Genomic DNA, 23,350 nt, shown 5'->3' on the forward strand with positions numbered 1-23,350 from the left:
AAGAGTCAGGGTGTGAGGACAGGCCCAGCCTTGGCACAGCCTGCACAGCTCCTGTCCAGCATCCGGCCTACATTTTTTTCTGTCCCCAAATTGGGAAACTCAATTTGTCAACTGGAGTTGGTTCATATTCTTTGTAACACAAATCAGTGCAGGATAAGGCAAAAAAACTACAAACTGTGTCCTGGGAAGGTATGCATGGATGTAAGCTCCAAGTGTTTTAATGCTCCAGCCTGCCCCTTGCGACTCCACCCCCCAGCCGGTGACCCTGGATACAGCATCTGGATACAGACGCGGTGTGTCCTTACCTCATGGGGCTGGTCTGAGGATTACAGTAATGATGTCAGGCACTTGGCACACAGGAAGCACTAGGGTGTGTTACAGAAATCAGAAAGCAGTCTGCCTAACTGCGCAGTAAGACTGCATCCCAAAATACCTCCAACGTTCGATGATGCTGGTGTCGCTCCCTTCCTAGCAGATGACAGCAGTCTCCCTCAGGCAGAGCTGCTCTCCTACTGAAGCCGAGCCACCTGGAAGTGTGCCCCAGCAGCTGCACACTTCTCAGGAAGGGGCTTTGAGTGGGTGTGCTGATGAGAAACATTAAGCGGCCTTCCCTGCTCTCCGGCTGCCTGACCCTCCCATCATGCTCCATTCCAAAGGGCCCTGGTTCACACCCAAGGGTCTTTCCACCTCTCCTGACAGCACCCTCTTCAATGCCACACGCTTCTCCAGACTCAACCACCTCTGCCATTGCTGAACGTGTGCTCACATTCACAGAAGAGCGAGCCTGTCTGGTCTCCTGCTGCTGTCTAAAGCAGGAAGGTTCTTTCCTCTCTCAGTCACTCACCCTCCTAGCTTCAGGTGGACAGGATGCCCATCTATCTGTGTGAGGCTTCTGTTCTGCCCCGAGGAAACCTCTCCTCATTTGAGAACCACACAACCATCAAGCAACTGACCTCTCACAAGGCAGGAATTTTGCCAGCCCCGCCTCTCCCCACCCTACAAGAGAAGCCTCCAGATGAAGTGGCACCTGCATGTGCAAAGAGTCTGTTCAACTACCTAGGACCTTGCAGTTTACATGGGTGACCCTTCACCCTGTTTGTGTAAAAGCCCCAATCTTACGAAGCTCAAGATAACAGGAGAATACTTACATAACACTGGGATGAGGAAGGCTTTCCTAAGCACACCATCAAAAGCAGACACCATATAGGGAAAAAGATCTTGCCAAGTTAAAAAAGAATCCTACCACAATTTTACCAACCATCTACCAAAGAGATAAGGAAAAGGTGCCCCTGATACTCCAGACCCTGGGCACTTCAAGTCTGCCGCTGATACCAGAGAAGCAAGGCTCTGGCATCCCTGCTTCCCTATCAGGTGCTCAGGACAGCACCCACCCCACCCTCACCCCATGCCTATGCAATTGTCGTGTATGTGTGGGGGTAAGCTCCCAGCACTTGTGGCACAGCCCAGGAATGCTCTGTTTGGTAAAGCAGAGCTCAGGCCAGCACAAGAGAGAGCTGTCCCACCCTCTCTAAATGCCGGCTGGGTCTAAGCATGGCCCATGGTTGAGGCCTATCCCAAACCTTCTGCCCTGCCTCAGAGGAGGAATCCTATGAGCCCACCCCTAGAAGGGCCAGGAAGTGAAGACAGACCAGAAGGAAAGCAAATCACTACACTGGTCCTGAGCAGGAAACACAGTTTTGACTTAAATTAAGCTAGCTTAACCCACAGTGCAAATAAACATGTTCCCTGCAATAATTTCATTTAAAAATAAAATTAAATATGAACCTCCAGGCTGGCATAAGGAACTGAACCTGCACGTCTAATTTTGTTCCGTCTTAAAACCCCACTAAAACTACCGATAAAGGAGGATTTTGTTTTTCTTTAACACAAACTCACAAAGCCAGGAAGGACAGGAGTAATGGCTCCAACAACAGGATTTTAGAATCTAGAAAGCCGATGGTCCAGTGGTGATAGACACGGCAAGCTAAGAAAGCAGAGTCCTAAGTAAGTGACAGTGAGGAGGGCTGAGGGCCAACCCAGTGACAGCTCCAGATCTTGGCAAAGCTCAGGACAGGGTGTGCCAGGCACTCAGGAACCAAGGGTAAATGGAAAGATTCCTGTGTGAAAGCCTTCCCCGCATCCCCTCCTCCACTTCACACTGCTGGGTAACCATTCCCACACCAGCAGATACCAGAGATTTATTCTCTGGAGAAGAGTCACTGGACTGGGAGGGGTCAACCCACCCAGGTGAGAGGGCAAGGGGAGGATAATGAAAAAAGTGAACTATGTGGCCACTGAGTGTCTAGATCCACACTAACTGTTGAAGCCCACCTGTCTCCCTTCTGCCCACCCGTGGCTTCCTCCAGTGTAGCACCCAGGCCTTCACTCTACAGCCCAGTGTTTAGAAGACCATGTTTTGGAGGAAAGACACAGAGCCTGAAGCTACATGAACCTCTGGGGAAGCTCCCAGTGGACAAGCCCCTCGTGCTAAAAGCATCCGCCTGCCTTCCTGGTACCCCTGTCCTCTTGAGGTGAGCCACCAACCAAGGGCTTCCCAAGACACCCTTACGTGGCAGATGAAGACCCCATGAGAAAAAATGCCAAGAAACTATCTTTACTATCTAAAGATAAGACATTGCATCCATTTAACAAGAACAGGAGTCTATAAAACAGGAAGTCAGGTTACAAAAAGCAAAGCAAAGAGTTCTTAGGATTAAAAGCATGTTAGCAATGAAAAGTCAGAGATAAAACTGAAATCTCCCACAGAACGCAGCAAAAGGACAAAGAGATGGATATAGAAGATAAAAGATAAATTACAAGAGGACCAAAGGGCCAACATTCAGACACAGGGGGGCAGAGGGAACACAGGGAGAAGAAGGAACGTGACACGACATGATTTGGAGGAACTTTCCCTGAAGCACCAGACATGAGTTGTGGCAGTGAGACAAGTCGCCTCGAAGCTCACTGGGAGAAGTGCTGGGCCTGCACAAGCAGCACGAGAAACAAGAAAACAGCGGGATGCACTTCTCAATCCTTGACTTAGTATTTCCAAACCAGAAGCCCATGTGCACCCAAATGGACATGGCCTCCAGAAATTGAGTTCTTTCTCTAGAAGCTAGTGGGATGAGGGAATGAATCAAAAAGAACACACCACAGGATACAGGAAACAAGAAACCCAACAATGGAGCTGTGCAGCTCAAGAGACTAGCACTGCCTCTGGCCTGTGCCCATGAGAGCTCCAGAGGGAAGTCCAGGGAAAAAGCCAGAGCTGACAGACAGCCTGGCAGCACTGAGCATGGGGATGACCGTACTGAGCAGTGACTGGAAGATACAGGAAAAGTCAGCCACAGGTACACAGAAAACTGGGCACATTTTTAAGAAGGCAATTTAATTCTGGAGAAAAAAAATAATGGTCATCTGTAGGATATCATTTGTATAGGCATAAAACGTAAGTATTCCTTACGGATTTACCCAGAAGGTAAAATACTGGCAGAATGAGGGAGAAGCACAGATAATGGCTGTGTAAAGGGAGCTACAGAGAAAGTCAATAGATAATTTATGAAACTCATAAACGTGATGACCTGAGATAGAGGCACATGCACGTTACACGGAATCACGGGCACATACCAGAAGAAAGAGCAGAGAGTCACAGGGGTACTCAGTGAGTGGGGACACACCACGGTTTCTTGTCTTTTACCACTCCTTGACTTCTAAAACTGAATGTGCATATATTATTTGATAAAATAAGAATTGAAAGTTCAATGACAAAATCCACATAAAGAGTGTGCCACAGACTCTGCCACAAAGAAATACTTAGTGAACACCAGCTGTTAATAAGGGTCTCCTCGGGCCACCTGCTTGGCTCAGTGGGTAGAGCATGTGACTCTTGAGTTCAAGCTCCATGGGGGACATAGATTTTTTTAAAAAAAAGGGGGGGGGTCTCCACCTTTCTTTTTTTTATCATCATTTATTTATTTTGAGAGAGAGCATGAGCTGAGTTCAGGAGGGGCAGAGAGACAGAATCCCTAGCAAACTGTGTGCTGACATTGTAGCAACACAGGGCTCGAACACACAAACTGTGAGATCATGACCTGAGCTGAAAATCAAGAGTTGGACACTTAACCAACGGAGCCGCCCAGGCGTCCCTCCTTCACCTTTCTAATCCTTCCAGACTCAGACAACACGGAGACATGATGCTCACACTTCATTGCCAATTTTGACCCCAGGAGCATCCCAAAAAGCCTACCACACATTCCACAGCCCCTCAGTCAGAGAAGTCCTGAGCAAAGCAGTCCCCTGCATCCTTCCATCCAGCTGAAAAAGCCCCTTCCTGTCCACCCCACCCCCCAAAGCGCAGGACTGTTCGGTTGGGTCTTCAACCTTCACCAAGTCCTTAGGAAGCTCCAGAGCAGCCTCCCGTGCCTCTCTTGGTCTCCTCTCCTCTCAGTTCCGTGGCAGCAGTTTACTGCCCCAGGTGGTTTCGTCTAGGAGGCAGGCAATGACTAGACACCAATTGTTCAATCACCAATAGTAACCAATGCAAACACCTGGCCTCAACAGGGAGTGGGCCTTCTTGACCTCACAGGTAGCCATTAGCAGAATACAACTGCTTCCTTTTCTTTGTTGCCATCCTTCTGCATTCCGGTTCTCTGACTTTTTGAAGAAATATAAAGTGTTTTCTAACTAGATAAAAATCTGTGTTTCAGAATTTAGCCAGCCACCTACATGTAAGGAAAGAATATTTTAGTCTTGCAGAAAGAAATTTCTTAATCATACAAACACAAGAGACTGAAAGCACTTTCTTCTCACATTCCTCTTGGTTTGTTTGATCAAGCTCTCCAAATTCTGCCCTCAAGATTTCTCAATCCCCAACGAACTGGATCAACAGAAGAACTACTCCTAGAGAGAATATCATTGCCCTGAAAAGAGCATGTTATTTGAGCTAGTTCAGAAGACCTACAACCTTTGTCATTTACTCCAATCTGCTGGTTTGGCCTCAACAGGTCCAGGAGAGTCCTCGAGATCCCTGTTCAGGCACTGGCCTCTGGGCTCCAGGCCTGCAACCACGTGCTGAGGATTCTCTCTGCCAAGCCAATAATTTATTAAAATGCTTATCTCACATGATTTTGTGGTATTTGGAGAGTAAAGCCCTATCGTCTACAGATCTGCACTCAAGGACTAGCAGTTGACATCATATGGTGTCTGGAATGTGATTGAAAATAGTCCAGAAGTGGGTGGAGAGTGATGGGTGAAACTGGCCATATGTTGCTAACTCTCCAAGTACCTGAGAGAACATTCTTCTATCTCTACTTCTGCAAATATTTGGAAAAGGCCATAATGGAACTTTTAACAAGATAGTAAATAAAAAGCTCGTGTCAAGCATGCAGGATGACTGCGCAGAGGAGCTTGGAGAAGGCTTACTCCCAAGACTGCCTCACTGTGAGGCCATCTTGGCTGTCACACAGGGAGTGACCATGCACTCTGAGTCACCCTGGCTGCACAGTCCCCCTCAGCCTAGGGAAGCATGGCCCTCTAGAAGGCAGCAACCAATAAATGTCTTAAGAAATCTGCTCCCACACCAGAGGTCAGTCCAGTTCCTCACAACCCAACCACGGGAAGAGTCCCATTGGCCAGAAGCTTTGCTGTTGTCCATGCCTCATATAAACTGGGGCCATAGCACACAGGTCCCAGCCAGAGTCACCCCCAGGAGATGAACACAATCTGAGCTGTGAAAAAGCCAAAACTCAAACCAAACTCAAGAGTTCAAGTATAAATTTTAAAAAAATTAAAGTTAAAAAAAAAAAGTTCAAGTATAAAAATATACAGGTATAAAAAAAAACAGAGCTGTGTGTGTGTGTGTACATATATATATATATATATATGTACACACACACACATATATACTCACATATTTAAAATACATACATATCTTGGCACAAAAACAGACCCTCAGATCAATGGAACAGAATAGAGAACCAGACAGAAATGGAACCACAAATGTATGGCCAACTAATCTTTGACAAAGCATGAAAGAATATCCGATGGAATAAAGACAGTCTTTTCAGCAAGTGGTGCCAAGAAAACTGGATAGCGACATGCAGAAAAATGAACCTGGGCCACTTTCTCACACCATACACAAAAATAAACTCAAAATGGATGAAAGACCTAAGATAGAAAGCCATAAACATCCTCAAGGAGAAAGCAGGCAAAAACCTCTTTGACCTCGGCTGCAGCAACTTCTTATTCAACATATATCCAGAGGCAAGGGAAACAAAAGCAAAAAGGAACTATTCGGACCTCGTCAAAATAAAAAGCTTCTGCACAGCAAAAGAACAATCAGCAAAACTAAAAGGCAACCGACGGAATGGGAGAAGATATTTGCAAATGACGTATCAGGTAGAGTTAGTATCCAAAATCTATAAAGAACTTACCAAATTCCACACCCAAAAAACAAATAATCCAGTGAAGAAATGGGAAAAAGACATGCATAGACACTTCTCCAAAGAAGACATCCAGATGGCCAACCGACACATGAAAAAAGGCTCAACATCACTCATCATCAGGGAAATACAAATCAAAACCACAATGAGATACAACCTCACACCTGTCAGAATGGCTCACATTAACTCAGGCAACAACAGATGTTGGCGAGGATGCAGAGAAAGAGGATCTCTTTTGCATTGTTGGTGGGAATGCAAGCTGATGCAACCACTCTGGAAAACAGTATGGAGGTTTCTCAAAAAACTAAAAATAGAACTACCCTACGACCCAGCAATTGCACTACTAGGTATTTATCCAAAGGATACAAGTATGCTGTTTCAAAGAGACACACGCTCCCCAGTGTTTATAGTAGCACTATCAACAATAGCCCAAGTATGGAAAGAGCCCAAATGTCCATCGATGGATGAATGGATAAAGAAGATGTGGTATCTATATACAATGGAGTATTACTCGGCAATCAAAAAGAATGAAATCTTGCCATTTGCAACTACGTGGATGGAACTGGAGGGTATTATGTTAAGTGAAATGAGTCAGAGAAAGACAAATATATGACTTCACTCATAGGAGGGCTTTAAAATACAAAAAAGATGAACATAAAGGAAGGGAAACATAAATAATATAAAAACAGGGAGGGGGACAAAACATAAGAGACCCTTAAATATGGAGAACAAACAGGGTTACTGGAGGTGTTGTGGGAGGGGGAATGGGCTAAATGGGTAAGGGGCATTAAGGGACCTACTCCTGAAATCATTGTTGCACTATATGCTAACTTGGATGTAAATTTAAAAAAATTAAAAAATAAATACATTTTAAAAATAAATAAAATACATACATATCAAAGCATACACCCACAGAAGCAGTACTGAAGAGAAAAAATTAAACTGTCAGCAATAGCCATCTCTGGGTAGAGAGAGTATGGAAAACATCTTCCTGTTTTGAAATCCTCTACAATGTTATCTGAAAGGGAATTAAGTACTGCACCCATCAGTCCTGAACACAATGACCAAAACAGGAGACAGAGGCAGGCCCAAGCTGCTGGGACTGGCTTCCCGTGCCCACACCGCCCCACCCCAGTCTCTCCGCACATCTCCTCTGCCCACCACACCCACTGCCAGAGCCTTCTGCCTGGCCTCCTCTGCCACTCCCACCCACTTCACAACTGCAGCTAACTGCTCTTCCAAGTTTGTTCCTTGCATCACCCACTGGACGCTAGACTCTCTCCTTGGAAGGGTTGACACCCCACACACTCCACACACCATCACCTTAATTTTTTTCATTTATTTAATGTTTATTTATTTTTGAGAGAGAGACAGACAGAGCACGAGCAGGGAAGAGGCAGAGAGAGAGGGAGACACAGAATCCCAAGCAGGCTCCAGGCTCTAAGCTGTCAGCACAGAGCCTGACACAGGGCTCGAACCCATGAACAGAGAGATTATGACCTGAGCCGAAGTTGGACACTTAACTGACTGAGCCACCCAGGTGTCCCTATACACCATCACCTTGTACCCCACCTGTCAGAAGCAGCACAGAATCAGGGCCCATCTCCCTCAGGGGTGCATATCTGTGTCTTTCTCCTCCCCTTCCTCCTGCATGTACACACAGTTGCCAAATTTCAAAGCTTCCTTACATATAGGGTCTCTCCCTCCTAAATCATCCTCTCCATTCCCACTGTCGTGGCACCTAGTGGGTCTCAAATTTGAGTATGCATTCAAAATCAACAAGGATGCTTATTATAAAGGCAGGTTCCTTGACAATGTCAGATGTTGGTAAGGATGTCTGACAAGGGGAACACCCCACGTGGCTGGTGGGAAAAGTAAATGGATACATACCACCTGGGAAAACTGTCTGGCAGACTGCACCCCAACGTCCATCGAGTGTAGAACAGAACAGAAAAGTGATCTGGGGTAGAGTTGCACAATGGATGACACATGGCATAAGTAAGAATGGCTACCTAAAAGGTTGATCACCCATCACAGACATGCTAATTGAAAGAAGCTGCTGAGTGAAAGAAGCCAGACATGGTGTGACTCCAATGACAGGGAAGTTTAGGAACAAACGTCTCCCTGGCCTGGGAAGCCAGAAGAGTGGGGGCACATTGGCTGAAGCACAGGGGGGAGCCTGCTGGGTGCTGGGCCTGTTCCAGATGCAGGCCTGGGCTGTGGCTAAGGGGGTGTTTTCATGTGTGAACATTCATCTGGTAGCGTCATGCTGAAGATGTGTCCTTGTGTCATTCACTGAAGTAGGTTTGTTATACTTCAATATAGAGAGGCACCATGTGAGACAACCAGAGCTCCTAAGCCCTGACCCCATCCCCAGGTTGGACTGGATTGGCCTTGAGCCTGAGTTCCTAGTACACAGCACCTGGTGAGGATTTGCTCTGCATTTTCACAGGCCTGAATCCCTCCATCATGAATCAGAGCAGACCCATGGCTTTTGGAGGGCACAGAGTGTTCCATTAGGGCTTCTCAGAGCAAATCTGGCATTCTTTGTAACAGGTGCTCCATGCCACACACAGTGGCCAGATCACTCAATAAAACATCACCTCTGATGAGGATTGAGAGGGAGTCAGAAAGGGGAGAGGGGGCAGAAAAGAAGGATGAGCCTCTGGAGGTGTGGAGAGGGGGGAGTTCTGGTCCAGGCCCCTTAGCCTGGATGTGCCCACCTGCTTGTCCCTCTCCTGGACTGGATGCGAGTGGGTCAGCTCAAAGGCAGCTGGGTCACTCCTATTCCCTACCCACCCCTATCCGCCCCCCCCCCCCCCCCCCCCCCCCCCCCGCCTCCAGCAGATTCCCAGGTGGGGAACTTAGAGAAGACTGTGGGGCCAAGGGCAAAGAGAAAACAGGGTCCAGAAGGAGGAGGGAGCAAGACAGAACTTGGCTGTTATTCACCAAGCATGAGCTCCAAGATGTGTATAAATGAGAAAATGGGTAAACCTGAGGGAAGGGTGTACCCAAGCACTCTATACTATCCTTACAATTCTGCATGTTTGAAACACTCTCAAAATAAAAAGCTCAAAGTAAGGAGAACAGGGACTTCAAGAGGTCAAATGTCTTCTCCAAAGGCTCACTGCTCTAAGTAACAGCTATGCCACCTCAAGATACTTAACTCATTCAATCAGTGATCTTTATTAACCCTCACCATGTTAGCAAGTGATTTGTTATTAAAATGGAAGGGAGCATCTCCATCACAGTATAGGTTTCAAGATTATTATGCCTGGGCTTCTAATGTATCTTCTTTGTTCTCCAGGATTGGATACTCATTTGTTTATCTGTTAAACAGAACCACCTACTAACCGCCTGGACTCTCCATCTTTAATTTTTTTTTTTTTTTAACGTTTATTATTGAGAGACAGAGAGAGACAGAGCATGAGCATAGGAGGGGCAGAGAAAGGGGGAGACACAGAATCTGAAGCAGGCTCCAGGCTCTGAGCTGTCAGCACAGAGCCCGACGCAGGGCCTGAACCCACAAACCACGAGATCATGACCTGAGCCGAAGTCAGATGCTTAACCAACTGAGCCACCCAGGCGCCCCTGAACGCTCCATCTTTAAATAAATGTCTTGATTTTTAAAAAAAGGCTCAGAATGCGAAGTGGTTCAATGTTTAGGTAGCACTGATGGAGAGAAAGCCCTGGAAGGCCATCAGAAGAGAAGCCAGCACTGCTTTCCACCATCCTACCTGTGATTATTATGCACCTCTTATCTAAGCCAAGGCATCATGCCAGGAGCTCAATGAGATGCAGAGGTATAAGACCAGATCCTACACTCTAGGAATTCATAATACTGTTGGCAAGGCAAAAAAAATAATGATGAGTGTAAAAATAGCAAAAAAGAGTTAATCTGTTTAGTACATGCCAGGGTGCACCCAGTGCAGGCCCTACAAACTCAAGAGGAAGTAAGAATTGCCATGGTCTGAGCCATCAGGGCTCATGAGAAGGGGATGATGCCAAAGCCAAACCTCCAATAGGGAAGAGAAAGAACAGAGAAGTATGAAACCAGAGGGCCTGGCATGGAGGAGGGAGCATCTGGCTGGGCCTCTCATACCAGCATGGTGGGAAAGCCATCTGAAAGGACAGTTTCAGATTGAAAGGAGAATGCTTCTTAAAAGGGGTGGAAAGAAGCGTCTTAGGAAGGCTGTGGTGGCACTCAGGGCCCAGATGAGGGAGGACATCCACACTGAAGGCAGAACACATGTGACTTTCCACCTTATGGTAGCTATCTGTGACCATGGCTCCATCTTCCTCATGTGCACACAGGGCACTTCATCTGGACCACATGTTCTGCTTGCTAACCTGTTCTCAGTATCATTGGGTTATGAACATCTCTCGTGTCATTTTTTTAAAAAGATTTTTAAGTAATCTCTGCACCCCAAAGTGGGACTCAAACTTACAACCCCAAGATCAAGAGTCACATGTTCTACCGACTGAGCCAGCCAGGTGCCCCTCCCATGTTTTGTTTTTTTTTTAATAAAGTTTATTCATTGGGGGGGAGAGGGAGGGAGTGACAGGAAGAGGGAGAGAAATAGAAAGAGAAAATGAATGAGCAGGAAAGGGACAGAGAGAGAGCGGACAGAGGATCCAAAGTGGCCTCTGCACTTACAGCAGAGAGCTCGAGGCAGAGCTCAAATTCAAACTGTGAGATCATGACCTAAGCTGAAGTCAGATACTCAACCAACTGAACCACCCAGGCGCCCCGTCTCATATCATTTTTTTTAAGCAATTTTAATGTTTATTTATTTTTGAGAGAGAGCGCAAGCGCACAAGTGGAGGAAAGGTGAAGAGAGGGGGACAGAGGATCCGAAGTGGGCTCTGTGCTGACAGCAGAGGCTCGAACCCATAAACCATGAGATCATGACCTGAGCCAAAGTTGACGCTTAACTGAGCCACCCAGACACCCTCTCCCATGTCATTTTTTTAAAATTGTTTTAATGTTTATTTTTGAGAGAGAGAGAGAGAGAGAGAGAGAGAAACAGAGCATGAGTGGTGAAGGAGCAGAGAGCAGGAGACAGAATCTGAAGCAGGCTCCAGGCTCTGAGCCGTCAGCACAGAGCCCTACACGGGCCTCAAACCCACATGCAGTGAGATCGTGACCTGAGCCCAAGTCGGAGCTTAACTGCCTGAGCCACTCAGGTGCCCTTCCCATGTCATTTTTAACAGCAGCACTGAACCTGCCATCTCTAGCTCCCACAACAAATCTAATCCAGCTCCACTGCTGGCTAATCTCCCCTGTCCCACTCCTGACTTGATGTGGGCATGAGCATCCTCACTGCCAACAGATTTTGAATACTCTCCTCCCTATAGCCTTGGAGGAAATGCCTAAGGAAGTAGACATTTTAAGCTTACGGGAATAAACGGTATTGCCAAATGGCCTTCCAGAAAAATGGCCTCATTTATGTGCCTCCAGCAGCAGCTTGTGAGGAATGTCGGTTTGTCTGTGTCTTCCTGTTCATGGTTCACTTTCTCCAACTTGGGGCGCCTGGCTGGCTCAATGGGCAGACCATGTGACTCTTGACCTCAGGGTTTGGTTTTGTTTTTTAATTTATTTTTGAGAGAGAGAGAGAGCATACAAGCCGGGGAGGGGGTAGAGGGGGAGACAGAGAATCTTAAGCAGGCTCCATGCTCAGCGCAGAGCCCAATGTGGGGCTCCATCCCATCACCCTGGGATCATGACCTGAGCCAAATTCAAGAGTCAACGTTCAACCGACTGAGCCTGAAGCTGAATGTGGGTACATGGGCATGGGGTCTTTATACTACTTGGTTTCTGGATTTAAACATTCCATTTTGAATTCTTAAAAATTCATTAGAATTCCTTTAAAAATGTGCCCTCTAGTATGGAACCAACATTATTGCCCTGAGGAATGCTTTAAAGGGTACTCCCCTGCCCTGCATGACAGTGGCATGATGATCATGTGACCACCGGGAATGCCAAACATGGAGCCTGGGCTAACCACTCACCTTGTCACAAATGGTAGTAAGAGTCGGAAGACTTCTGGTCAGGAATGGATGTTAAGGGCTGCAGGTGTGGCAGGTGGGTGGGATCTCTTACAAAAGGGAGCTGGTGAGGCTGGGAGGCTGGCTACAGCCTGTGTGGAGGCCAAAGATCATCAGAGGCTTGCTGGCTGGCCCTTCCGCCACTGTTTGGGTCGCACTGACTCACAGGGAGTTGCTAAAACGGATGCCCACTGGCACTGGCTTGGGTTAATTTCCAGAGCTGCCATCTCCCCTCTACCCCTAAAAAAGGCATGACCTCTCTTTCAGATTATAAGGCAGTTTGCCTCTCCTGTCCTGCCATGGTTCAGCAAACATTCATTTGTAATATGTAGAGCATAACTATAAGCAGCAGTGACTTCTCCTCTACACCTCAGTTTCTTCCCCTTAAAAACAGGAGTAACAAGTGCATCGAATGACTCTGCAGGCATGAAGTCAATGGGCTAACATAGGTCACCTCCTGCAACAGGGGTTCATGTCAGCTGCTGTGTTGCTGCTGTTAAGGAAGCCCTGGACCCCTGAGCAGATGAGGGCTCACATCCCTTCAGGTTACTGTCACTCCTGGTCTAGAGGCAGTAGGGCCAAGGGTCAAGACTCTTGAAGTCAATGGCTCCACGATCACTTCCTGATTGCTGTCAGGGGCAGCAAGGCTTAAGGTGGTCAGACAGATGGGCCCCTGGCCTCAGGGAATGAACATTTTAGTGGTGGCTTATACATAGAAGCCTGCAAGCCAGCCCAGTTGTTGAGATACCGACCAGGCTATCAAGAAAGCAGAGGGGCTCAGGAGCTTCCCCACTGGAAAACAAGGGCCAGAATCGCACCAGGAGGGTACCAGGCTGTTGGGATGCCTGAACGCGATAAGCCACAGAAAAAGCTCACCCAAGACTCGCTCACTTCTGCTTGGAGGATAAAACATAACCCACAGGCAGAATCTAGACATGCAAGTTTCAGGGCACTCCCCATCCTTCTTCCTAAGGCCTCTCCAGGACCTTGGAAGTTGCTGTTCAGTTGTTTGTTCTTTGTTCCTTATGTTTTGTTTTGCTTTGTTTTATTACGTTTCTGGCTAAATAGCACTCAACTTTCTCCTTATGGTACAGGCAGAAAGCTCTCCATCTCCTAGGTCGCAACTTGGAGCTCAAATCTCTTTCAGAGGCTGACTTGTCTGCCCTGAGTCTGCTTCATGCTCCCTAATCTCCTGGCACTTGAGTAGAGAGCCCTGATACACGCTGCCCTTCCCCCACCACCCGTATCTCCTCCCCTCTGCAATCTGTTCAACCCAACAGACATTTATTTATTTCATGTCTATATGTGCAACATGCTGTACTAAGAAGTGGGAGGCATAAAAAGTCTCAAGAATAAGATGGAAGAAAAATTTAGAAGAACCGGAAGAAGTGATTGACGAGGTCCTTTCATTCATTCACTGCTTACCTACTCCATTCCAGGCACAGTGCCGGCAACTACAAATACATGCTTGTTCTCTGGGATCCTACAGACCAGACCCATGGTCAACACTAATCCAATAATTCCCCCAGGAAGGCCCAAGGTCCACAAAGGCCAGCTTGAGAACTCTAAGGGGGGCTTCTCCTGGAATGCTGCGGGGACGGTAGATGTTCAATGAAGAAATGATCTGAACTCACCAACAACATCACAACTACCCTCCCCACGAGCTCCTTTAAGTGTCATCAACTCCCATAACCAGCCTTGGGGGTTTCACCTTCACCTTCCAGGGCTCCTACTCCTGCAAGAGCCTAAGGAGGAGGCATCTGCTAGGGCTCAGGTGGAGGTCTTTTTATTTTCCCTCCACCTTCCCTGTTAAGACAGACTGGACTCCAGCCATTTCATAGATAAAGATGATGATCCAGAAAGGTTAAGTATCCTGCGCATGGTCATTTGGGCTAACAAGTAGAGAAAATGGGGTTTCCAGAGCTTCACAATGCACACTGGCACAGGTAAAGAAGACCACTGTAGAGAGAGCGGCGCACGCAGCCTCTAGGAAAACACTTACTCTTGCACATCTCAACAAGTGTTTTATTTGCCAGGTGCCATGTTTCATAGGACTGGGGTCCCACTAGAAACTACAAGGGGCTGAGATCCAACACATCGAAGGAGGTGACCCACTTTGGCCAGGTAGGCAGGGAAGGATCTGGAGTATTTGTTATTTAAGCAGACATTTAAAGGAAAGGAAGAGAAACTGGTCATAAGGGGGGGGGGGGGGGGGTCTCCCCTTTGTAAAAAACCCAAAAAACTTGGTAATAACTTGTTTAAAAAAAAAAAAAAAAAAAAAAACCTTAGAATGTTCAAGAAGCTGAAAAACCACAGAGAATGGAGCAAGCTGGGGGGTTTGAGAAGAGGTGGCTTGGCTAGGCCAGGCCACCTGGAGTCTTATTAATGCTAAGAGAAGTCACAGAAGGTTTTCAGCAGGGCAGCAGAGAGCAAGGGGAGGTGCAGTCCAGAATGGGCCCAAATGAGGTAGAGGCGGTGGAGGGCTAAGAAGAGGCTATACTACAGAGTCCCTGCAAGGGCTCTCCTAACCAGCCCCAACTCAAAACTGCTTTTTCTCATGATGGACAAGAGACTAGATTATTGGGCCTGTGATCTGAAGCACTGTTCTCTTGGTAGATACTCAAGAGCAAGATGGAGAAAGTAAACGAGCTATCAGATGCTTCTCCTTCTGCTGAAACTCCCCAGCTCTTCACTATGCTTTCTTTACTCCCTCACTCATCTATAAACTACTCGGGTTCAAAACATTTCCCAAGATATCCACCTTCAACCAACAGCATGAACACCAGAGGAAGTCAGAATTAAACCCATGAACACAACAAATCAAGGTACCAAGAATCATGATTTTCAAAGTGAACCATAGAGATAAAACAGACAAATCTGCGAACTCAGAACACCACATCATGCTAGGCAGACAACCTCTGAAACTGCTCATCCCAGCAGTGGTAGCAGAAGGGCTCCCAAAGATGTCCATGGGAATCCATGAACACGCTACGTTATATTTACAGAGATAATTAAAGTTATGCACTTTAAAATAGGAACATCACCCTGGATTATCTGAGCGGCTCCAATCTAATCTGAGTCTTTACTAGAGAATTTTCTTGGCTGAAGTCAGAAAGATGCAGTAGAAGAACCCACACCTAATGGAGGGGGCCAAAATACAAAGTGTGAGACTGAATACAGGCCGCTTCCAGGAACAAAGACTGACCACTGGCTAACAAATAGTAAGGCACAAGAACACCTCAGTCCTACAACTGCATAGACTGAATCTGACCAACAACCTGAATGAGCCTGAAAAGCAAATTCTACTGCAGAGCCTCTGGGGGAAAAAAATGCACACCTAACCAACGTCTTGATTTCAGCTCTGTAAGACCCTAAGCAGAAGACTCAGCTGAGTCCACCTAGATCTCGGATCTACAGAAACTGCCAGGTAATAAATTTGTGTTGTTTTAAGCCACTGTATTTGTGGTATTTTGTTACGGCAACTAGGGAAAAACTAACACACAAGCAGCTATCTGGTGGAAAGGAAAGGAAAGGAAAGGGGAGGGGAGGAGAGGAGAGGGAAGGGGAGGGGAGGGGAGGGGGAGGGGGGAGGGGGGAGGGGGGGGGGGGAGGGAGGGAGGGAGGAAAGGGAAGGGAAGGGAAGGGAGGAAAAGAAAAGAAAGAATCCAACTTCCCTAGAAGCAGAAGGAAGTTGAATTATGAAGTATACAGTCAGTCAGTCCTTGACACCCAGAGACTCTTCAATCGCCCTCCTTAACCTCTGACTCTCCCCCCACCCTCCCCAATTTCCTTTGATGACAACTCATCCTTCTGGTTCTTTGGTCTCCCCAAAGAGAAATCACTGCCCTGGGGGCTTTTCTTGCAGGAGCTCTGAAGTGCACCATCCATCAAGATTTCAGCTATAGACAACTCCAGGGCATCCAAAAAACCCCAAAAGCCAAAAAACAAAAAAACCCCAATATTATCGGATTCTGCAATATCTGCAGAATTGTCCCCAGACTACTCCATGGCAGTGCCCAGAGCCACTAACTCTACAGTCCCTATGCCTTCCACTGTACTAAGAGGCTTCCCAACATTCCATCCCACTTCCTTCCTTCCACACTGCTGCATTCCACCCCCTCCAGTTAGTCATCAAGAACTGTCTATGCTTGCTCTCCCCTATCTCTGGAATGGTCTTCCTCTTTCAGTTTCCACCACTGTCTACTGCAGACCTTTATAATCTCCTGCCGACTAGGTCATTCCACAACCATTTTATGGAGCAACGTGACAGGCAGTGATCTAGCAGTAAGAATATAGGGATGAAAAATGAAAGGTCCCCAAACCCCAAGAGTTCAAAACTCATAATGGCCTAATTGGCCTCTCTCTCTCTCTCTCCTCTGTTCTTGATCCATCTCCAGGGACTCAGGGAATCTTCCCAACTTTGGCATTTCACTACCTCAAAGCAGGCCACATGCCAAATACAGGCTCAACTCCTTAGCACAGCACTCCCACCACTAACATGTCAGCACCTGCTCACCCTCATTCCATTACCATCTCCTGAACCTCCTTACTCCTCAAACTCCAGAAACCAGGCTACAGCAATGTCCTCCATGCAGTGAGCATTCACACTTCTCCACTATTCAGCCTGGAACGATGGCCTTTCACACTTCTACTTTTTTAGGGCTCAGTTTATTCGTTACCTACTCCACAGACTGCTCTTGGTCTGCTCACGCAAACTGACAATTCCTCCCAGAAGAAAGACGGCACTGTAACTACTCCTTTGTGGTAGCGCGTTCCCTGAGGGCAGAAGCTGTCTCAGGTAAATTTGTGGCTATCACCGCACCAGTAAGCTCAGCAAAAGACTGCTAAACGAAACAAGTAGTCGGTGGTGAAGCCTAGGGCGCACTGGCAGCATGGAGGGGTTCAGCAGCTGAAACTGGGGACAAAGCACTAACCCCAGCTCTTCATTCCGTCCTCCCAACCAAAGGTCGCTTCCTGACAACCTCTTCCTGCCACCCCTCGAGAAATCCACACCGGGGCGGGACTGGGGGGGCGGCGGAGGCAGGTTACCCCTAGATTCTCCATCCCCTACCGCCCTCAGCCCCAAGCACCTAGCCTCCGAACGTCATCCTCCAGCCACCCTCTTCCAATTTCTTTCTCTCATTCTGATGCGCTTTTCTTAAAGAGGAATCACAAAACACCCAGATCTGCTAAAGCCGCCACGGGCTGCCCCTTTCCTTTTTCGAATTCAGTGTTGATTCAAAGCAGGGGAAAGTCTGCAACCAAAGCACACAAATGACGAATGAGAAAGCTCAGGACGATGACTCATAACCCAGGACTCGCTGGTTTGCAGAGTTCGGCCCCAGGAAAGCTAACGAACAGTCCGTATCAGCGAAGAACGGAAGGGACAGCCGAAGGCTCGGCCGCGCCCTGGCGGGGCTCACGCGAGTCCCTGGCGCCTTCGGCCTCCCGGCACCCCCAAGCCCCCGCGGGTCCGGCCGCCCTAGGTTTCCCACAGGTCGGGCTCGGCCTCGCCCTCCGCGCGCAGGGGGGCTTGAGGGGGGAAAGGTCCGGGGATCTCGGCCTCTAGACCGGCCCCTACTCACATTTGACTGACCAACTTCTGCCGGAAGGCGGCGCTCCGCCAGTCGGTCTCCTGCCCCGAAACGTCCATGCCGGTCCCTCCGCTCCCACCGCCCGCGTCCCGCTCTGCCGCCGCTGCCGCCGCCGCTGCCGCCGCCTCTACCGCAGCGCCAGGCCTAAACCCGGAAGCCGTTGGAGGCGCCTCTGCCGCGCCGGAAGCCGAACGGGGATTGTGGGAAATGGAGTCGCGCGCGAGGGCCTATGGGAAATGGAGTTTCAAGGCCCAGCCGGGCAACTTCTCGGCGCCCGCCCCATCCCGCGTACCCCAAATCGCTGGCCTCTCTCCCAGCGCGGCTGTCGCGCGGGACGTTGAGCCCACATGCTCTGGGCTGACGAGAGCCGGTGTGCGGGAAACATGGCTGCATAGTAGTCCTGATAACTACCCTTAGCAGGCCCACGCTGGCCACCTGCATTTCTTGCGACCCTACTGCGTGCTAGTCTCACCAAATCAATGAGATCCGCACCTTTGGGCAGAGCTGCTAGCAGTCTACAGATGAAATGGAAAGATTGTTTATCTGTCAAATATTTATCAGCACCTACTGTGAGCCGAGTACTGTGCCAACATGATCCAGGTTCTGCTTTCCTGCCACTACCTTGCAGCGCCACATGCAAAGCGTGACCAGATAGACTTTTGTTACTGCTTCTGTTAGACTTGCAGAATCTCATATCCCACTGTATTTTGTAAGGGGTGGGGATGTAAGGAGCCTAAACTAAATCACATTTATTAAGTTTTAGACATGGGAAATCTTGCTTGGCCCAAGAGCCATGTCCTGTTCATGGAGAACACAGTCCAGATCCTCGCTGGTGGCCAGATATCACACAGACTTGTTGGGTGGAGGCAAGTGAGCTGGAGGTAGGATGCAAGGGAGTGAGAGGGCCTGAGGACGCTTTTAGAAGGATAAAAGTTCTGCTGGGTAGGATATATCTGGCCCTTGTCAGTGCCAAAGGGAAGGGAGGATAAGTGGCAAAAATTCTGAGCCAAAATGGTCCACAAGTGCCAAGTGGACAATCACCAACATGAGCCTCAGAGAGTATGAGCTGGCACCTACTGTTGCCTGTTGAGTGCCAGGCCCAGGCTAGGCTGGGTACACCCCCTGTCTGGGTGTCCCAGGCAGGAGCTTAGGGTGGGGTGGAAATTGAGAGAGGAAATCGTGACAGTTTTCCCAGAAAGGCCCCTCTTGCCTACAGGGTTTCAGGTCTTGAGTCTATAAGAAAGCTTTTCACATCTTCGGGGCGCCTGGGTGGCGCAGTCGGTTGAGCGTCCGACTTCAGCCAGGTCACGATCTCGCGGTCCGTGAGTTCGAGCCCCGCGTCGGGCTCTGGGCTGATGGCTCGGAGCCTGGAGCCTGTTTCCGATTCTGTGTCTCCCTCTCTCTCTCCCCCTCCCCCGTTCATGCTCTGTCTCTCTCTGTCCCAAAAATAAATAAAAAACGTTTAAAAAAAAAAAAAAAGAAAGCTTTTCACATCTTCAAACTTTTTTTGCTCATTCTCCTGAAAATAAGTTTTAAAACTCTGTATTTAGGATGATCAACTTGTTCTGGTTTCTCTAGGACTCTGTGGACTTTAGTTCTGAGATTCCTGCATCTCTGCAACTCCCTGAATCTAGGCCAACTGGCATATTTGATGACCCTATCTATATCCCTCTTGCACATTTGTTTTCCTCTTGCACATTTTTAAAAAACATATAATTTGGAGCACCTGGGTGGCTCAGTTAGTTAAGCATCCGACTTTGGCACAGGTCATGATCTCACAGTTTGTGGGTTTAGGCCCTGCATGAGGCTCCGTGCTGCCAGCTCAGAGCCTGGAGCCTGCTTAGGATTCTGTCTCCCTCTCACTCTCTGCCCCTCCCCCACTTGTGTGCACGCATGTGCTCTCTCTCTCTCTCAAAAATAAATAAGCACTTTTTAAAAATTGAGACATAATTCACATACCATATAATTCACCATTTTAAAGTGTATAATTCAGTGTTTTTTAGTATTATTCACACATTCATGAGGTTGGACAACCATCGCCACTCTCTTACACATTTTAATTTTTTTAAGTAGGCTTCACACTCAGCATAGGGCTTAAACTTATGACCCTGAAATCAAGAGTCACATGCTCTACTGTTTGAGCCAGCCAGGTATCCCACTCTTGCATATTTTTAAGTTGACATTTAAATACTTTTCTGTGCACCACTGGAAAGGTATGACTGCAGTGTATCCTATATTGTATATGGGCTCCAAATGCATTTTTTTCTTTTTAAGTATGTTTCATGCCCAGTGCAGAACCCAACATAGGGCTTGAACTCATGACCCCAAGATCAAAACCTAAGCTTAGAACGAGAGTTGGACTTGGGGCACCTGGGTGGCTCAATCAGTTAAGCATCCGACTTCAGCTCAGGTCATGATCTCACAGTTCACAAGTTCAAGCCCCGCATGCTGACAGTTCACAGCCTGCAGCCTGCTTTGAATTCTGTGTGTGTGTGTCTCTCTCTGCCCCTCCCCTGCTCACACTCTGTCTGTCTCTCTCTCAAAAATAAACATTAAAAATTAAAAAAAAAAAAGAGGTGGACACTTAACTAACTGAACCACCCAAGCACCTCTGCATTTTATTTATTTATTTTGAGAGAGAGAGCAGGAGAGGGGCAGAGAGAGAGAGAGAGGGAGTAAGAGAATCCCAAGTAGGCTCCACACTGTCAGTGCAGAGCCCAATGTAGGGCTCGATCCCACAAACTGTGAGATCATGACCTGAGCCAAAATCAAGAGTGGGACGCTCAACCGACTGAGCCACCCAGGTGCCTCAACCACCCCTGCATTTGTTCTTCATGTCCTTAGGCCTGCACATTCCATTCATCAGTTTATGGAAAACATTGGCCTCATAACCTCATTTGTAAAGCCAGTCCTCACTGTCAAATTCTTGGGCAAATGAGACTGAGACTCCCTAGGGTTCTGAAAGTAGAGAGTGAACTTCCTATCATGTTTAACCAAAATGAGCATTGACATTTCTCCCCCTTCTGCACTCTGTTTTGGGAAGGCTGATAGACACAGATTCACAGACAGAGACTGGGAGCTTGTCAAGAGTTTGTCATTGGGATAAAATTAAGTGCTACCCCCTTTGCTGTTTGCTCCAGAGCTCTATTTCTACTTGTTCCTTTGTGGCCCGGAGGTGGTAACTCCTAGGGCAGTGGTCTTTGGTTAGAATCTGGATGCGTGGCCAGGGAAGGAGAGGAGGTAGAGACAACCATAGACTACCTAGCCTCAGGGAGACAGGAAGTCCATGGGAAGGTGGATCCTGAAATGGACCTGTACTCTCTCAGCACCTGCAGACCCCCCTGGGGACCTCAGTGTGAAAGTGGGTAGTTTAGACCCTGCAAAGGAAATGATGGAGGAAGCTGAAGCCATTCCCAGCCTTGACCAATATCCCACACCACTTGAAGGTAAAGTCTCTGCCCTCCTGGTTCCTGCAGGCTACCTTGCCATTGCTGGATTCTGTCACTGGCCACACATTTTATGAATATGATCCTGGGCCCTGCAGGAACTGGGAGCTGGAAGCTTCTGGGGCAGATGAAACTTCCCTGTAGGGAGCCTTGCACATGATCTTTGAGCATTTGTCTCTGTCTCCCTTCAGCCTCATGTGAGGACCCCTCTGATTCCCCACCTTGTTTTGGTGCTCAATCCATGGAAGGTACTCAGCTGCCCCTCTTTCCACCCTAGCAGCCTCTACTGTGTTAACCTGGAGCCTCCAATCACCTCTTTGTATGTGGATGGGGGTGGGGGGAGGTGGCGGTGATTATTGCTTCTACAAACAATACATGAAAACTTTAGAAAGGACCAAACATAAATCCCATCTATCAAAGGCAGCCATTATTTATATTTTGATAAATTTTCCTTTTCTCTCTTTCTCTCTCCCTCTATTAGTTTAAAAAATACAACAAATCATGGTGTAGATGCCATTTGATCCTGTGCTGTAAACCTAACATTGTAGAATAAGCATCTCCCAAGGATTAACAAATATTTAGCAATTGGAATTTTAATTATTAATTTATTTATTGTTTTTTTCTTTAAAAAAACTTTTTTTAAGTTTATTTACTTTTGGGAGAGAGAGAGATACAAAGACAGAGACAGAGTGCAAGTGGGGGAGGGGCAGAGAAAGAGGGAGATACAGAATCTGAAGCAGGCTCCAGGTTCTGTTCTGCCAGCACAGAGCCCGACGTAGGGCTCAAACCCATGAACCATGAGATCATGACCTGAGCCAAAGCTGGACTCAACCAACTGACCCACCCAGGGTCAACCAACTGACCCACCCAGGCGTCCCTAATTATAATTTAGATTATAAAACTACATCATGGGAAAACCTATAAACAATCAACTGTAACCGGTGTAAAATACAATTTTAGTAATAGTATCATATACCGACTATGAAATCTGTCATCTTAGTCATTCCCCTGTTCTTGGACCTTTAGATCGTGGATGTTTAATTTCCTATTACAGATAATGTGTGATAAACATTTTTGTGCACAGATCTCTGTTAGTGTTTCAGAAAATTTCCGCAGCCCAGACCTGAGTCCTGGGTCCTGGGGACATACATTTGTAAGCTCTAAATTCATGCATTAAACATATTAAAGAATAATTTTTTTAAATAGGTAAAATCATAACTTTCAAGCAGATATTAACTTATTGAAGAGAAAGCTGTTAGGGGCATCTGGCTGGCTCAGTTGGTAGAGCATGCAAGTCTTTTTTGTTTGTTTGTTTTTTAATGTTTATTTATTTTTGAGAGAGAGGGAGAGAGGGAGACAGAGGATCTGAAGCAGACTCTTGGATGAATGCAGAGAGCCCGATGCAGGGCTCAAACCCACAAACCATGAGGTCATGACCTGAGCCGGAGTCGGACTCTCAAAGGACTGAGACACCTAAGCTGCCAAGCATACAACTTTTAAAGAAATTTTTTTTTAACGTTTATTTTTGAGACAGAGAGAGACAGAGCATGAATGGGGGAGGGTCAGAGAGAGGGAGACACAGAATCTGAAAAAGGCTCCAGGCTCTGAGCTGTCAGCACAGAGCCTGATGCGGGACTTGAACTCATGGACCACGAGATCATGACCTGAGCTGAAGTCGGCCGCTTAACTGACTGAGCCACCCAGGCGCCCCCCAAGCATACAACTTTTGATCAGGGTCCTGAGTTCAAGCCCCATGTTGGGTGTGGTGGCTACATGAAAGAAAGAAAGAAAGAAAGAAAGAAAGAAAGAAAGAAAGAAAGAA

The 23,350-nt window shown here is 47.5% G+C and overlaps 1 protein-coding gene across 1 annotated transcript in view; it reads right to left on the reverse strand.

The window, feature by feature from the left end:
• MED15 (mediator complex subunit 15) overlaps positions 1–18,256 on the reverse strand; it is a 52,788-nt gene extending 34,532 nt beyond the window's left edge. Inside the window, exon 1 of the mRNA XM_049619744.1 lies at positions 18,074–18,256. Within this exon, the coding sequence (XP_049475701.1) occupies positions 18,074–18,141 (68 nt within the window). The 5' untranslated portion in view covers positions 18,142–18,256. The remainder of the gene's footprint in view (positions 1–18,073) is intronic.
• Between the last annotated feature and the right edge of the window lie 5,094 nt (positions 18,257–23,350).

The sequence above is a fragment of the Panthera uncia genome (assembly GCF_023721935.1).
Source record: "Panthera uncia isolate 11264 chromosome D3 unlocalized genomic scaffold, Puncia_PCG_1.0 HiC_scaffold_8, whole genome shotgun sequence".
Taxonomy (NCBI): domain Eukaryota; kingdom Metazoa; phylum Chordata; class Mammalia; order Carnivora; family Felidae; genus Panthera; species Panthera uncia.